The sequence below is a fragment of the Choloepus didactylus genome, chromosome 8, assembly GCF_015220235.1.
Source record: "Choloepus didactylus isolate mChoDid1 chromosome 8, mChoDid1.pri, whole genome shotgun sequence".
NCBI classification, from domain to species: Eukaryota; Metazoa; Chordata; class Mammalia; order Pilosa; family Megalonychidae; genus Choloepus; species Choloepus didactylus.
In genome coordinates, this window is record NC_051314.1 from 144833387 (window position 1) to 144851707 (window position 18321).

Consider the following 18321-nt stretch of genomic DNA (forward strand, 5'->3'; position numbering starts at 1 on the left):
GGGCAGAATCACTCTTATTCTTACCCGAATATTACTTCAGTGTTGGGAAATGATCCAGAACATCATAGGCCTTCAGGAAATGCCTGATGAATAATTCTGAACACTGGATAAATTAGCCCTCCCAAATGTAACCCTTCTTTCTCTGTATTTTACATTACGTACAAAGGGACTACTTCTGCAGAAAGTCAAGGAATCCTAGTGAGTAATCTGGGTGCTTTCCCGGAGGGTTTGTAGTGGCTCTGGGCCACTGTTAGGAAGGAACAAGCTGGCTTATCACCCTCCAGGCACTTCTGTCTTCTATATAAAAAGTTGCCATTCATCCCTGCATGGCACACTTTCAAGAGTGGGAGCTGGAGACTTCAAGAACAGGTAAGGCTGTGAAGTCAACCATAGCCTTGGAATCGTCACTTCTCGGGGTTCAAGGAGTTCCTAGGGAAGGGAGGGGATAAAAACTTATTATTTTTTTTAATGACAGATCCTTAGTAACTATTTTTCTTCTCTTTACTGAACAGTTGAAGCTTACAAAATTGGAGAGTTGACAAACTTACTGAAGCTTTCCTCAGAATTCTAACTGTCCCTTAAGATTTAAAAGAGCATTACATTATAAATATCCAGAAGACCAAGATACCTATATTTTACCTACAGAGTGGTCTTTCTGTATATCTGCTGGAGGCTCTTTACTAGAAGCATTTACTTGTTAATCTAATCTGAACAGAGACCAGCGACTCCTTGTTCTTGGTTTACATCAGTTTCTTGGCTTCTAACCCATTTCTTCTTCTTTCCCTTTTTGAAACAGGGGTTGGAGCAGTAAGTACAGTTAGCATATTTAGAAAGAGATTTGGTCATTCCTCTGTGTGCACTGGAACAATTGGAGGTTTTACACTCAAAGAGGTATTGAACCAAGCACTGGCTCAACAAGTTACTGAGACCAGTCAATCTGCGTGGTCTCCTCACAGCATGGAGAGAACAGATGGAGCCAGTAAAGCCAGGTTGGTCCCTCCATGTGCAGCCTGGCTCTACCCGCATGCCAGCAGCTTCAACAGAAGCCTAATGTGCTTACACATAACTACTCATTATGCAAAACGGTGTTGACTTGGTGGTGCTTTTGAAACAAAATTGTAAATTATTTTGCTGTTTCATTGTGAAATGATTGGCTGAAGTACTTACCAGGATTAGAAGAGGTGAAAGCAAGGTGTGATCTACACCAAGCAGAGAAAAGCATCAGGTCCCTGACCTTCTAATCCAAAGCATCCCACATGGGTTCCTCACTTCCTGCCATTTGGCGATCCGCTTGTAAATTGATGCACAGAATATGGGAAAAGGGTTGAGCTGGGAAGGAGCTTTTAAGAACAATGGGATTTGTGTTCTAATTCCTGAGTTGTCACTGGGTGACCATCAGGCTTTGTATCTCTGAGTTTCAGTTTCTTCAACTATCAAGCAAGTAGCATATTAGGTGACATTGATTTGTGCTTAGGGTTTGTCAAAAGCTCTGATAAGTATTTTTGATGTGTTTAATTATCACAACTACCTTGTCAGGAAGGTACTATTGTTATCCTCATTTTATAAAGGAGGACAGTGAGACCTTAAAGCATACACAATTTGCTTAATGACACATAGCAAGGGGTGGGTTCAGAATTGGAAGCCAGTTCTCTCTGTTTCCATAGCCAATTTTCTTAATCATGAGGTTGTAATAGTGGATTAAATGATTTCTCTGATCACTCTCAACTCTAAAATTTTGGAATTCTATTATTTAACTCAAAATGAAGAGGGAGGAGATAAAGAGGAAGTGAGTCCAGGTAAAAGGCAGATTTCTACCTGGAGGATTAGCTGTTCCAGGTGAGGTCAGTTTAGCATTGGGCTCTGATTCTTTCTCTGGTTGAAGAAAAGAGATCGGAAGGATGCAGAGGTGAATGAGAACCCCAGAGTGAGAACAAATCTAGTAGTTATAGGGGCAGTTTTCTGGTTTGCTAATGCTGCCAAATTGCAAAACACCAGAAATGGATTGGCTTTTATAAAGGGGGTTTATTTGGTTACACAGTTACAGTCTTAAGGCCATAAAGTGTCCAAGGTAAGGCATCAACAACTGGCTGCCTTCACTGGAGGATGGCCAATGGTGTCCAGAAAACCTCTGTTAGCTGGGAAGGCACGTGGCTGGCATCTGCTTGCTCCCAGGTTGTGTTTCAAAATGGCTTTCTCCCAAATGTCTGCATCAGCTTCCAACAGCCATCTTCAAAATGTTTGTCTCAGTTACAGCTAGCTATGAGCTCCTTCTGTCTGAGCTTATATAGTGCTCCTGTAAACTAATCAAGGCCCACACTGAGTGGGTGGGGCCACGCCTCCATGGAAATTATCCAGTCGGAGTTATCACCTATAGTTGGGTGGGTCACATCTCCACAGACACTGAACCAATAGGTTCCAACCCAATCTACACTAATACATCTGCCCCCACAAGAATGCATTAAAGAATATGGCTTTTTCTGGGGGACGTAATATATACAAACCCACACAGGAAGCAATGGGTACTGCCTTTCTTCACTCCACCCCCTTGTGAGTTCTTGGTTGTGAGTTTGCTGTACAGTGTCCGCATCCCATGGAACTGGTTCTGAAGTGCCCCTGGGTTCTGACATCGCTTGAAAGAAGCAAACAGCACTCCTACCCCCTCACACTCTCACCCCAATCCAAAAGAAAACGGTTTTACCTTGAAAACTAATGATCGCAAGTCCTGCATTTAATTTTGTATTCCTTCTTTTTTCTTAAAGAACACTCCCAACCCCGCAAATTACATAGGCATCAGGTACCATGAAATCTGTACCCACCCCTATTCGAACACATCTTTTGTTTATTAGATCATATAATTTAAATAGATTGTGGTAGGGCTTTTTAACCCTAAAAATATAAAATTGCTTTGAAGAATGTTGCTGAATTCAAGTAGTTTTTCCAGACTCTTCGGTAGCCTGAAAGAAAGTGAGATTCAATAAAGTCACCCATTTGCCCTGTAGATTTTACAAAACTGTGGTAGCCCCAATTGAAGGATTTTGCACTCCTTAAAAAATTATTCTAGCATGCCTTCTTTCAAGAAGATAGTGAATTCCTCTGAAATTCTTATTTAGGGTTGATCCCTTGTCAATGAGTTTGTTGAAAATGGGGTTGGTTGGTGGGAACACAGTTTCCAGGAATGCTTCTTTTAAAAAGAAAAAAAATTAAAATCAGTCCTTTTTGCTTTTATCTTTAAGCTAGCAATTATTAACATATCAGGCAAAGAGCTTTTCTTCAAAAATTATCTTTTATAAAAAGATTTAACATGCTCAAATTCTTATAAAGTCTCTCATCTTACAGCTGTTCTCTTCATTACTTCATAAAGAACAAAGTCCTCTTTACATAAGACATGGTAACCTGAAAAGATTTTGATAAGTGTTAGTTTTAGATGTTTTTAGAGATCAACTGACAAAACGATACTTAAAAAGAAAGAGGGAAAACAGATTTAATCATGATTCTAGGATTTATGACCTCATATTTGTAAGAATTTGTAAACATTTTAATGATGAATTTAAAAACTTTATAGGAAGTGCTTAAATTATGGAGAACATAAATGCATACATATAAGATGAATTTTTTAAAAAAGCAACTATCCTAATATTAGGTAAGTGAGCATTTAAGTGACAGCATTCTCTGTAGATTCAAAAAGTGCTGTTTATCAAATACTGAGAAGAAAGTGAAAATTATGTGCTCCGGAAAACTTTTAGATGACTGAAAAAGTGGCTCTAATAGTGATGAGAACACTGATACTTAAGCTGCCCATGATGTGTTTGGATAAAACTATTCCCTGAATCATGAGATATGTGAAAAGGGCAACTTCTAAATTAACATTTATATAACATATCATTTTAAATGTGCAATGAAATGCACTCACTTGGCTATTCTACCTACATTACTAAAAGTTTATATATTCCAATTGTCAAAAACAAATTAAAAAAACCTCTTCCAGCCTTTTTTATTGGAAAAATTGGCAATCATTTTATATTTGAGCATATGTGCTATACGATTAATAAAGATTTCCATTAAAACACAGTTTGCACAACTTAAGAGATGTATGTAATGTTAAATAAATTTAAATTTTCTTCCTAGGACTGGAAAGGTTGTGAACTGCTTATTTCCAAACCCTGATGCAGTTTTTAGGCTGATTTGCTTTCCCTGGGCAGGAGGTGGCTCTGTTTATTTTGCCAAATGGGGCCAAGAGATTCATAATTCATTGGAAGGTATGTTAATTTCATCCCTATCTAAGGAGTTTAAAAGTCAGATGATATGCACATATAGTAATTTGAAGCACAGTAAAGATTTTCCTTACTGGTAGGTATTTAGAGATTGCTATTTGGTGGGGTGATTTTTCTATTTCTAAAGCAAGAAATTGTATTACCTTTATTTGGTTATTGTTGCTAAAACTAGAAGAATGTTTTGGGATTTGCCATTCTAACCCTTTATTTGTTTATTTTTATTTCATCATGGTAGGATGTACATAACATAAAATTTGCTGTTTTAATCATTTGTGAGTGTACATTTCAGTGACATTACATTCACAATGTTGTGCATCCATCACCACTATCCAAAACTTTTTCTTCACCCAAGCAGAAACTGTTATTGTATTAAGCAATAACTTCCCATTCTCACCTCACCATGGCTCCTGATAACCTCTAATCTACTTTCTGCCTCTGTGAATTTGCTTATTTTAGATATATCATAAAGGTGGAATCATATGTATTTGTCCTTTTGTGTCTGGCTTACTTCACATAGCATGTTTCCAAGGTTCATCCACGTTGTCACGTGTACCAGAACTTCATTTCTTTTTAGGCTGAATAATAATCCATTGTATGGATGCACCACATTTGTTTATCCATTCATCTGTTGATGGGCACTTGTGTAACCATGTCTTTGCAGACACCGGAGCCAAGCACCAGGTTTGGGTCTTGCCACAAGAAGGAATTCAAGGATGAGAAAGGCCAGTAGCAGCAAGTGGTGAAGTTTATTGAAGGAATAGTACACTCTAGAGAAATTAGTGTGGGTGTGCTTGAGAGACAGAAATGTGCCTCCAGTTGATCTGTGTTTGGGCTTTTATATGTTGGCTTGTTGCTCTGCTGTAAGCAGAAGCTGAAGCTGGGCATGGAAAGTCCCCACTCCTCCTCTCTCTAGCTCACCCTACCTGACTTCTTTCTTCAGTTGTTTTGACAGCCACCAAGGAACAGGGTCAGGTTAACTGGGAAAAGAGGGCGACACATCTTTAGGTTACTCTTGCCTTGTGGTGAAGTGGTCTTCCAGCATTGTTGCAAGTTTTGGTGTTATCTCAGACCTCTGGCCATGCTCCAGGGCCCTGGGGTGTTTCATTACCTCAGTTGACTTTTCTGGCCTGCCTCACTTGGCTTCACCTTTTGGCTTTTGTGAATAATGCTCCTGTAAACACTGGTGTACAAGTATCTATATGAGACTCTGTTTTCAAATCTTTTATATATATAAACTAGGAGTAGAATGGCTGGGTTATATAGAATTCTATGTTTAACTTTTTGTGGAGCCACCAAATCTTTTCAGTGGTGGCTGAACCATTTTATATGCTCACTAGAAGTACACAAGGGTTCCAATTTCTCCACAGTCCCTACAACACTTACTATGTTCTGTTTTTTTTTTGTTTTTTTTTTTGATAAGAACCATCCTGGTGCATGTGAAGTGGTATCTCATTGTGGTTTTAATCTGCATTTCCCTTTTCAGTTTCAAGCCACTTGTATGTTTGGGTTTAAGGTAAGGCTCTTGTAAACTGCATATAGTTGGGTCATGCTTTTTTATCCATTCTGTCAGTCTTTGCCTTTTGATTGGAGAGTTTAATCCATTTACTTATAAATTAATTATTTCTAATGCAGGACTTCTACCATTTTTCTATTTGGTTTTTGTAAATCTTATGCCATTTTTGTCCCTTATTTCCTTCATTACTACCTATTTTTTGTTTAGTTTATCTTTTGTAGTGAACCATTTAGAATATCTTCTCATTTCTTTTGTGTATATTTTTTTAGATATTTTCTTCTTGGTTACCATAGGGCTAACATTTAAATCCTATTCTATAACAATCTAATTTGAATTGATCCCAACTAAGTTAAATAGTATATAAACTATGCTCTTTTACCCCACCATCACATCCCTCTTTATGTACTTCTTGTCACAGATTATATCTATGTACTTTGTGCCCCAAAACCTAGACTTAAAATTATGTTCATATATTTGTATTTTAAATCACATAAGAAATAAAAAGTGGAGTTACAGACTGAAAATACAATAAAAGTGACTTAAAAAAAAATCCATGTAGTTACCTTTACCAGAGATCTTTATTTCTTTATATGGCTTTGAGCTATATAACCTGAAGGATGCCCATTAACACTTCTTTTTATGATAAGTCTAGTTATAATGAACTGAAGAAAAGTTTTACCAGACATGGAATTCTTGGTTGACAGCACTTTAAATATGTCATATTTTATATCTATATATGTTCATATTCAGCACTTTAAATATGTCATCCCACAGTCTTCTCACTTCCATAGTTTCTGATGAGGTATTGGATATTAATCTCATTGAGCAAGGCTTTTATGTGATGAGTCACATCTCTTGCAGCTTTCAAGATTCTCTCTTTGTCTCTGGTAACAAAGTTTTGATTATAATGTGTCTCAGAGTGGCATCTTTGACTTTATCCTAAGTGGAGTTCTTTGAGCTTCTTAGATGTGTATGTTCATGTCTTTTATCACATTTGGGAAGTTTCAGCCATTATTTCTACAAATATTCCTTCTGACTCTTTCTCTGTCTTTTCTTCTGGGGCTACCATAATATGTATGTTGGTGCTCTTAATAGTGTCTGACTGTTACTTTCTCTCATTCTTTTTTATTTCTGCACCTCGAAAGTGCTGATTCTTCCTTCTGACAGCTTCTATTGGCTGTTTTGCCCCTGTAGTGATTTTTTATTTCAGTTATTGTATTTTGCAGCTCCAAAATTTCAGTTCAGTTCTTTTTTATAATTTTTATTTCTTTATTGAAGTTCTCATTTTGTTTATATTTCATTTTCCTGATTTTCTTTAGTTGTTTTTTCCACATGCTCCTTTAACTCTTTGAGCATATTTGAGACAGTTGTTTTAAAGTCTTTGTCTGGTGAATCCATTGTCTGAGCTTTCTCAGGGATAGTTTCTGTTGCTTTACTTATTTATTTATTTTTGAATAGACCATCTTTTCTTGTTTCTTTGTATGCCTTTTGATATTTACTGAAGTCTGGACATTCAAATATTTTGATGTGTTAACTCTGGAAGTTAGATTTTCTCCCCTTACCCCAGGTCCTGGTTTTTAATTTCTCAATTGTTGAAGGCTGAAGTCATATATTTTATAGTAATAATTTTCCAAACTGTTTGCACAAAAACTGTGTTCCTTAATGTCATTGAAGTCTCTGTTGCTTCAGCTTGTATTAAGCATATATTATGACTGAGATTTCCTTGAATGCCAGCAGCTAACTGTAACAGCAACAATAAAATCTTTCCCAGTCTTTGAATGTTGGCTCTATGCTTGGACTCTCCCTCAGTGCTCAGTCAGTCTTGCACTGAACCTAAAGAACAACCCACAGAAAAAGCTTAGAGTCTTCCCAGGTGTCTTCTGGCCATAAGTTATGTCCTGGGCATGCATGTGGCCATGTCGGCTGTTTCTCCAACCAGAGAGAGCTCTGCAAGGGGCAAGACAGAGAGCAGCATCTTGGCTCAGATTTTTGAGCATCTTGGAACAGACATACAAACACTCCAACATGTCAATAAGAGGTGCTCTGCCCCTCCAGAACCTGGGACCTTGCGCTGATCCAAGGAGAGATGGTAATAGGGCTAGTAAATGCATCTTAAGGCTTTCCTACCATTTTTTTTTAATCATCATTTTATTGAGATATATTCACATACCACGCAGTCATACAAAACAAATTGTACTTTCGATTGTTCACAGTACCATTACATAGTTGTACATTCATCACCTAAATCAATCCTGACACCTTCATTAGCACACACACAAAAATAACAAGAATAATAATTAGAGTGAAAAAGAGCAATTGAAGTAAAAAAGAACACTAGGTACCATTGTCTGTTTGTTTGCTTCCCCTACTTTTCTACACATCCATCCATAAACTAGATAAAGTGGAGTTTGGTCCTTATGGCATTCCCAATCCCACTGTCACCCCTCATAAGCTACATTTTTATACAACTGTCTTCGAGATTCATGGGTTCTGGGTTGTAGTTTAATAGTTTCAGGTATCCACCACCAGCTACCCCAATTCTTTAGAACCTAAAAAGGGTTGTCTAAAGTGTGCGTAAGAGTGCCCACCAGAGTGATCTCTCGGCTCGTTTTGGAATCTCTCTGCCACTGAAGCTTATTTCATTTCCTTTCACATCCCCCTTTTGGTCAAGAAGATGTTCTCCATCCCACGATGCCAGGTCTACATTCCTCCCCGGGAGTCATATTCCACGTTGCCAGGGAGATTCACTTCCCTGGGTGTCTGATCCCACGTAGGGGGGAGGGCAGTGATTTCACCTTTCAAGTTGGCTTAGCCAGAGAGAGTTTCCTACCATTTTTAAGTTGCCTTCTTTTTGATTCAGTATTCTCTTGGTTGCTTTGAATCTTTGTTTCCCAGAGTTCTGAGAAAGTTGATCCAAAGAGTCTTTACTCAGTTTTCAATGTTTCTCTGGGAGGACTGAACTTTGGAACCTTTTACTTTGCTATCTTGCTGACATCACCCTTCCTCATGTTTAAAATCTTCACTTTCTTTTAAGTACTTTAAATATTTTTATGTGATAAAACTCTACACAAATTTATTTGGGGTCCAATTGTGCTGTTGGTTTTTATCTTCATTCATCATGTTTTATTTCCTTATATGTTTTGCAATTTTAGATTTTGAACTTGGGTTTTCAGTTCCTTCTTAATTTTATTTAGGTATTTCTTTTACTTTATTGTAAGCTAAACTATGCATCTATCTTTATTGTAAGCTAAACTATGCATAGTCTGTATGTCCTAACTTGGGTTTCTCAATCTCCAGTGCACTCCATAAGGCTTGCTGGAAGAGAAAGTCGATCTGAGGAACCTTTTGTAAATGATATCCACCAAGTAGCTGATGAAATTGCTCATGCTCTACTGCCAGTCCTCCAGGATAAATCATTTGCATTTTTTGGCCACAGGTAAAAAAAAATCAGTTTTAAAAGAAATTTGGGGAGTTTTTTCAATGACAAGTTCATGGTTAATGCTGTTCTTTGTGTCGTATATGGTACATATTTTTTATATCGGTTTCACTGCTTCATTGTTGCTTGAAGGAACAATTGAGTAACATGGATATAGCTGTTCTCAAGGAAGAAAGTTAGAAGAGAAAAAGTTCTTTATAAAATATATATGAGATAAATAGTACACATGAAATATATAAATACACAATTCACAAGTGAATAAACTCTCAACATATTTTCTACATAATATATACTAGCAGTTCACAAATTTTGTGGTCTCAGTACTCCTTTATTTACTTATTTATTTACTTAATCTTCATTTTATTGAGATATATTCACATACCATGCCTCAGTACTCCTTTATACTTTTAAAAAGCATTGAGGACCCCAAAGAACTTCTTTTGGTGTGTTGTGTCTATCAATATTGACCCCATTAATTCTTAAAACTAAGAAATTTTGTATATTTATTTTATCTAAAAATAATAATAAATGCATTATATTTAACATGAGCAATGTTTTTATGAAAAAGACTATATTTTCCCCCCCAAAATTTAGTGATGAGCGTGTCATTGTTTTATACTTTCACAAATCTGCTTAATGTCTGATTCAATAGAAGACAGCTAGATTCTTATTTCTGCTTCTGCATTCAAACTGTTGCAATATCCCTTGTCATGTCACCTCTGTAAAACTAAATTGGGTTCTTGTGAGATAATGAGAAAGGCAAATCACATCTTCTAAGTATTGTTATGTAAACAGTTTTAAGCTTGTGGAGACCCCACAAGGTTCTCAGGAATCCCCAGAAGTCCCCAAATCACACTTTGAGAACTGCTGATGTATACTATCGAAGACCTAGTAATAGAGATAAATACATCTTTTAGGGAGAAATGGAAATTTAAATGAATTTCAAGACACTGTGGAAATCAGTACTAAATCTTAGCTTGAATTATCTAGGGTGTCTTGACACACTTTTAATGCTGATATAAATCATTGAAAAATATCTTTTACAAATAAATTAGAGTTATTACTCAACTATCTTAGTCTTTTCTTTTGAATATTTCATGATCCTTGCTGTGTTTTGAATACTTGTTCTTGTCAAATTTGGATGGATTATCATGAGTTTTTGTTTCCTTTCTCAAATTTAGTATGGGAGCCTATATTGCTTTTATGACCGCACTATGCCTAAAAGAAAAATATAAGCTAGAACCAATGCATATCTTTGTGTCAAGTGCAAATGCTCCTCACGTAAGTAATGTATATTTTCTTAGGGACAGGGTGGATGGGAGGGAAATGGGAAAAATAATTGAGGCTTTATTTTAGTATCTGGTGAATTTGGGTCCAGGTTGGGGATAATGGTGGGGATATCATTTGCTAATGAAAAAGCATTCAAACCTCTTTGGATATCATTGTTTCTCCATTTCTCTGAAATGTACTTTGTTCCCAGTTACCACCTGCACGGGCCAGGGCACTTCCTGGCTAATACAGACCACAGTGTTTTTTCTTTGCTTCTGGATCAGCTGGAAACTTAAGTCAACTTTCAGTAGAGTAACTGGGTGAAAACCAGGAAAGAACCATTGAATTCTCAAAAGGGGGCAGTGTTGTCCAGTTTTCTGCACTACTCTGACTTTTTATACACAGTGCTCCTGTTCCAGCTGTTTTTCTCCCTACCTCTTTGATCTTTCCCTCCTCATCTGCAGAAAGATCCTGCCTGAGCTGGGATTCTAAGCCTAGAATGCCATTTTTGTGGCATTGTGATCCAGGAATGCAGAGGACTTCCTTCTCTCTCCTTATAAAATAGATAAAGTAGATAAAGAGGTCCACTCCCTAACCTTGATTTAATGACTTCCACCTTAGATGGGCAGCTTTTAGTTTGTGAACACGTGCATTATGTGAACTATCAATCCTATGTTGTTAATGTTTCAAGTCGAAGTCCAGGTTTCACCTTCCAGAAACACCAAAAATGTCAGAAGAACAAATTATCCATTACATTATGGAAATCGGAGGCACTCCTGAGAATTTAACTAACAATGAGGAACTTTTGCAACAATATATTCCCAAGCTGATGGCAGATATATACCTTGCTAGTAATTTCTTGTAAGTAACTGAGACAAGTCTGTAAAATAATTATTGCTAGAATAAATGTAGATTGTTCTCTGAGATTGCTTGTACCTGAAGACAGCATTCTAGGGCTTTTATTTCATTTCCTTTAGGGTCACCTGTGACATTTGTCATGGAGCCTGGGCATTGAAATTGTATCTTAAAAGATGAGTATATTTTTCTCTAAAAATATATAATGCAGTTCAATGTGCATTTTTTTTTGTCACATACTAAATAGGTGTTGGATGAATAAACGCCAAAGCATTCTCATTTTCTTAGAGGAGACAGCAGACCTATTGTTGGAATTCTGCTTTCAGAATTTTAACATGAGTTAAGCATGTGGGTGGAGCAGGAGACAGAGGAGTGGTTTGCTTTGTTTGCTTTTTTGTGTAAATTTAGTCCTAGAACTCTTTTAGTTCCATGAAACGTGTACATTTGCTTGTATTCTGGGATGTCTGCATAGATGTTTCATTCTTCTCATAGGAAAGAAGTCCTAGCACTCTGTGAAGCCTTCCCCAATAATCTAATCCCACAGGTGTCTCTTCCTATTTATGTACTATCATGCATTTCTTCTATTTTGCCTGGGCCTTGTCCCCTCAGTATAAGGTCCTTGAATTTAGGTGCCTGAACTTAAGTTTCTTTTATTTTCTCCACAGAGCCTAGAACTGGGCAGGGGGTGATCATAGGTAGTGCTTGTTACAAAACATTTACACACATAGCCAGAAAAAGTGGAGCTGATTTGAAGCATTTTGAGAACAGAAACAATAAATGATCCCATTTATCTCCCACACTTCCCTCCATTTGCTGCCCACCTTCAATCTATCACTGAGGCCACTCACTTTGCCTCCTAATTATCCCATATCCATCAACATCTCTCCATCTCTATCTCAGCCATCTTAGCCCAACTGAGATTCTCATAAGACTAAGCCATCCTGTGATTCCAGCTTAGCACAGAGTTAAAACTAAAGAAACACCAGTCTGGCATCCAAAAAACACAATTTGAAAACTGATCCCAATCACTATGAACAGTAAATGAAATAATGTTTGTTTTTAATAATGAAGCTTCACCCAGTGGTTAAACATGCAGTCTCTGGAGTCAAAACCCCTTCCCTGTAGCTAACTAGCTGTGAGGTTCTGGGAGTTTTTTTAACAACTTCTGTTTTATCAAAGGAAGGGGCAATAGTAGTAACTCCCTCCAGGTATTGTAGTAAGGATTTACATGAGGTCATGGTTAGCAGAGGGTTGGACACTTAAACTACCACTACTATTTTTCAAACACAACAAAACAAAAAAACTCACTACTGTAGGCTCTCAGAAGAAACCTCCCAAAAGCAAATATGAAAGACAATCACTCACAGGGATATTCCACTCCTGGAATATAGAAAACCTTCTTCACATTCTCACCTACTCCCCAGCAAATCAAACCTCAATAGCTACCCACCAACTCTTATCTTCCTTTTTTCAAATTCCAAAAACTCCCCACGAAACCATGCTCTTTTTGCTTTTCTCCTCACTTCTCTCCCACAACTTCCCTTTTCTCAATATATTCTTTGCTTTTCACCCCTTTGTAGCTTTCAGCTCTTTCCAATATAAATAAAGCCAGGCCTAGGGAGCTACTCTCAGTCTCCATGTCCCTCATTCCCCACCACCAAGGCCCAGAGCCTGGGGCCAACAAAGAAACCTGTGACAGTGAAAGTACCTGAGGCTGTGACAACTCCCGACTCACACAAGCTGTCCTCAATTCCTGCCTGGGCTTTTGCACTGTTCTCTCTTCTCCTTCTGGTAGTCTGATTACACACATTCAGCTATTTGATATTGTCCCACATCTCTTGGATGTTTTGTTCTTTTTCTTTTTAAATAAAATTATTTTTCTTTTCTTTTATGCTTCATTTGGGTAATTTCTATTGACCTCCTTCAAGTTCACCGATTCTTTACTCAGCCATGTCAAAAGAATTCTTCATTTCTGTTGCGGTTTATATTTCTAGCATTTCTATTTAATCTTTATTAGTTTTTACCTCCCTATTGATATTCTCCAATTGTCAATCATGTTGTTCAATTTATCTACTAAATTCTTTAGCATACTAATCATAAGTATTATAGAATCCCTGTCTGATAGTTTCAACTTCTGTGTCATATCTGGGTCTGATTCTTTTGATTGTTTTGTATCTTAATAAGGGGTTCTGTTTTCTCTTTGCTTTCTGTGTGTCTACTGTAGTAAATTTTTACTGAAAGCCAGTTATGCATAAAACATAGAGACTGAAGTAAATATTTTTTACAGCTGTATATGAGCCTGCCTCTGCTGTCAGACCATTTGTGCGTGTGCATGTGCACATGTACACACACGTACACTGAGGGTGAAGAGACAAGGCAGTCTGGAGTTGAGCTGGGTTTGAATTTTTTTTACTATTGTTATCTTCAGTGAACCACCAGCTTCAAATTCCTCTGGTATTACTGTGCACTTTGTGTAGGAATCAGGTAGCTGGAGAAATTTTCTTGATGATCTTGCTCAGCTTCCCATCTTCCCTGTGTACCCAAGCCTCAGAGAACCATCTCTCTCCATGCTCTTGTCCCCACAGTGGTAGACTGGGGCTGTTACTTATGTGTGTTAGCCTGTGGGGGTAGCACAGGAAAGTCTTGGATGTCCTAGTCAATCTTTTGTTTTTAATGCAATTTTATTGGGATATATTCACACACCATATAATCCATCCAAAATTTACAATAGTGTCTCACAGTATTATTGTATAGTTGTGCATTATCACAACAATAAATTTTAGAACATTTTTATTACTCCAAAATAAAGAAAAAAATAAAAATAAGAAAGAACAACCAAAACATCCCCTATCCCTTATTCCCCCTATTATTTATATATTTTTTGTCTTTATTTTATTACTCATCTGCCCTACACTGGGTGAAGGGAGTGTCAGTCACAAGGTTCTCACAATCACATGGTCCCATGATAAAAGCTATGAGTTATATAATCATCATTAAGAATAAAGTCTACTGGCTTACAGTTCAATAGATTCAGGTATTTCCTTCTAGCTATTCTAATACACTAGAAACTAAAAAGGAATATCTATATAATGCATAAGAATAACCTCCAGATTGACCTCACAACTCTATCTGAAATGTCCTAGTCAATCTAGAACTTCAGTCTGGACCTTGCAGGTGGGACCTTGCAGGTGGGACCTTCTCAGCATGCCTCCCCATCTCCCTGTTGCAACTGAATTTTGCCTTGTATCTGTGGTTGGTCTTGGGTGGGCATGTCCTGCCCTTGCCCAGAATGGTTCCCACCCTTCCCAAGGATAGAGCTGATATGTCTGTCCTTCCCCTAGCAGCCATGGGTATCCATCTGTGCTCTGGGGGTGAGGGGATTTTCTGCCCCTCCTCCAGCAGCTTAAGGCTTTTGCTTAGCATGAGGGAAGGATCTGGGCAAGGGGCAGGGTTTGGTGTCTGTTCATAGCCACAGCCAATTTCCTACTTCCCACCTTCTCTAAGGGGGCTCCCTCTTGTCTCCTGCCTTGCTCCCAATCCATGGAAAAGAACCTGTGAGTCAATGTGGATTCCCTCCGTGTATGGGGTGCCGGTTATTGCAGCCTGGCACACCTCCCTGCATTTGGTCTCCAGCAGTGCTTTAACATTTTAGCTGGTTTCTTCTTACCTACTTGTGTGGCAACTAGTCCTTCCCCCCTTGCTCTGTCCCGTTGACCCAGCCCAGGTCCTCTCTCTCCTAGAGGAGTTTATCCCTCTTTGGAATTTGGTTTATCATTTGCCATACAAACTCAGCTCTATTATGCATTCAAGAAAGGCTGTGATGTTGTAGTTTATCTGGCTTTCTCACATTGTTGGGGTGGGAGTGACAACTCCTTCCAGTTTCCTACATCCTAGACAGAAGCAGAAATCCCTGCCTGGCCTATGAAAAGAAACCCTTAGTCCTTAGTCTGTTCTTCACACCATATCCAGAAGGATGAAAGTCAAGTTTGACCATTTTACTCTTTTCCTTTTTTTTAATCTAAAGAATTCCTTTTTAAGCCCTTTTGCTGGCTTCCTATTATTCTTAGGCTTGGTCTCAACCCTTGCCTACCTTTTCTACTTTAATTTGCCCCAATGTATCCTTCATTCTTTGAACAATAACCATTCATTTAAGCTCATTCTAGTCTCTCTTTCCCTCTCCCCTATTTGTTCGGATCGCAGACACAACTCCATTTCCCCAGGGAAAAATTCCTTGACCTGCCCAGTGTCCTCACTTCACTCTGGATTCAGTAGCACTTCCATGCCTCCAGTTGTCTGTTTGTCCCACTAATGTCTGTATCTATGGTCAGCCCGAGAGCTGCAGCAGGCAGGGACATGCTTATCTATCTATGTGTCCCCAGAGCCTGGCACAGCACCAGCACCTGGCTCAATAAATAGTGCAGTTGCTGTTGTGATTAAACTGAGAATAGGTGGAACCAACTCTCAGGACCTGCTTGCTGGAGCCCACCTTGTTCTGTACATAGCAGCTCTCGGCTGGCCCACAGGGCTCTGGGAACCAACAGAGAGGTAGTTGCTTCTGACGAAGGGCAGTTGAAAGCACCAGTTGTCACTAGGCTTACCCAGAGTCGGACTGGGTGCCAGGACCCCTCCTGCTGCCTGTTGTAGTGTTCTAGAATTGACATGATCTTGGAAAAAAGCCAGGGCCATGGTGAGTCTCAGGCACCTTCTGAGAGGTAGAGATGGCAGGGGTGAAAAGCATTTACAGCAGTGGAAACAGCAGAAGGGGAAGAAGTGAGACCCCCCATGTTTTATGTAAGTGAAGTTACTGGGTTAACAAGAAGAGATTCTGGGATGTCAATTATGAAAAAGTATTAACCAGCTCTTTTATGTTTACAGCTTTGATTCACCACCTGAGGCTGTTCTTTCCTGCGGCCTAACATGCTTTGTTGGATCTAAGGATTTCGCAGAGGATTTGGAAGGTGAAATGATTTTTATTGTTTTAGGTATTTTGTTGAAATATGTTTGATGGCTTTCAGCTTGTGTAACTGGCTGAAGTAACTAGCAGTTACTTTGTAGATACAGAATAGGCCCAGGTTTTATTTAGCAAAAATGGAGAGAGGTTGGTCACATGTAAAATGAGAAAATCATTGTAATTCCACTGTATACTGATAGGTCTATGAAAAATAAAAAATGCAGGACACATAGGACATGAGTCTTTGGAAGAAACTTTATCACTGGGTGCCAGCTCTTACAGATGTAATACATAGGTATAAGTCTTCTTGCTGTTGATAAGCATCATTTGTTCTTAATTATAATTTTATTTTATTTTAGCCTGGAAAGATATAACCAGTGGAAGTTTTGACATTCACGTGCTTCCAGGAAATCACTTTTATCTTATGGAGCCTTCCAACGAGAGCTTCCTGAAGAAATGCATCACCAGGCATCTAGAACTCTCAGCACTTACCATGTATTAGCTATTGCTCCTTTGGGTCTTCAAAATAATATGATCCTCTTCTGAGTTATTCAGAAGTAACTCATAACTTTTATTCAGATATTGGAAATTATATCTTTTCCATGGCTAGGGTGATTTGTTATACATAAATGTATTTCTCCATGGTGTATTAATGCAGTTAGGTGCCAAAGATAGATACTTAAAGAATAGGTTGGGCTATGTGGTGATGCTGTGAGCCATTGATTATATTCCTTGGATGGATTATACAGTGTGTGAATACATCTCTATAAAATTGCATTTTAAAAAAAGTAAAAAAAAAAAAAAAAAGAACAGGTTGGTAGAGTCTGATTTTTTATGAAGATCTCAGTTGATTCTTATTTGTAGGATGTTTCTTGATAAAATTTCTACTTGGAAAATTATCCATTTTCCTTCAATTATTTTAACAGTGAGAATGATTAACGGGGAAGGCTTGACATTTGACTATTGTTTCATTAGCACATGATTGCTCAAAACTTGATCTACTCTTTTGAAATGTAGGGTGGTCCCACCACACAAGAAAATGTAATCTGCTGCTTTATTAAAATAGGAAAGCCCTAAACAATTACCATGGTCTGTACTGGCAAGTCCTCAGAAGGCATGCAGCCCCAGCCCGGTCTAAGAGGAGACTTCTGCCCTGACTGCCTCATGGCTCTGTGTGACCCTGCTCTCCTGCAGACCACTACCTGGGGCCCAGGGTGAGCCTTCCCACCGACAACCAACCCAGAGCCCGGGCCACCGCACTGCATGGGTCAGACACTGAAGCCACACTCAATGGGCTGCTCCACCACCTTCTGTGATCATTCCAACTCCACACAGGGACAAAGCAGAACAGTTGGAAATAAACAAGAACTAAAAGAAAAAAGGAAAAACAGAAAAAATTAGCTGCATCAGAATAATGGCAGAACACTACGTGCGACACCCACAAATGCTGACTGAAGGGAGGGAAAGCCCTGTGCGCCGGGGCCGCGAGATCTCAAACTGTCAGTTCCCAGACTGTGCCTGTCTCTTTCACGCGTGGCTGTGCAATGGGATCTCCTGGTCCCCTTATTTCCCACACATCTTCACAATAAACTTAACATAATCGATGTCTCTTCCCCACAGCCTCTTCCTAAACTGCTCAACACCATATTCTGTTTTCAAATGTTAACTTTTAAAGCACTGATGGGTTTATGATCATATAATATGGCATCATGTTTTAGCTTCTATTTAAAGATAATATATAGACAGTCAGTAAATTTGATTAATGGAAATGCAACAGAGGAGATATTTTTCAGAATTTTTCACTTCTTTTTAACAAAGTACAAAATAATATAAAATTCACTATTGGAGGGTTTTTTTTTAAATTCGGTTTTATTGAGATATATTCACATACCATACAATCATCCATGGTGTACAATCAACTGTTCACAGTATCATCATATAGTTGTGCATTTATCACCCCAATCTATTTTTGAACATTTTCCTTACACCAGAATGAATCAGAATCAGAATAAAAAATAAAAGTAAA

General features: G+C 38.3%; 1 protein-coding gene across 1 annotated transcript; it reads left to right on the forward strand.

Moving 5' to 3' along the window:
* Positions 1 to 326: 326 nt before the first annotated feature.
* OLAH (oleoyl-ACP hydrolase) lies at positions 327 to 16797 on the forward strand. Its single transcript, XM_037847523.1, has 8 exons — positions 327 to 369; positions 797 to 989; positions 4126 to 4256; positions 9082 to 9220; positions 10402 to 10501; positions 11181 to 11350; positions 16220 to 16302; positions 16655 to 16797. The coding sequence occupies exons 1-8, from the start codon at positions 327 to 329 to the stop codon at positions 16795 to 16797; spliced, it is 1002 nt and encodes a 333-aa protein (XP_037703451.1).
* The last annotated feature ends 1524 nt before the right edge of the window (positions 16798 to 18321 follow it).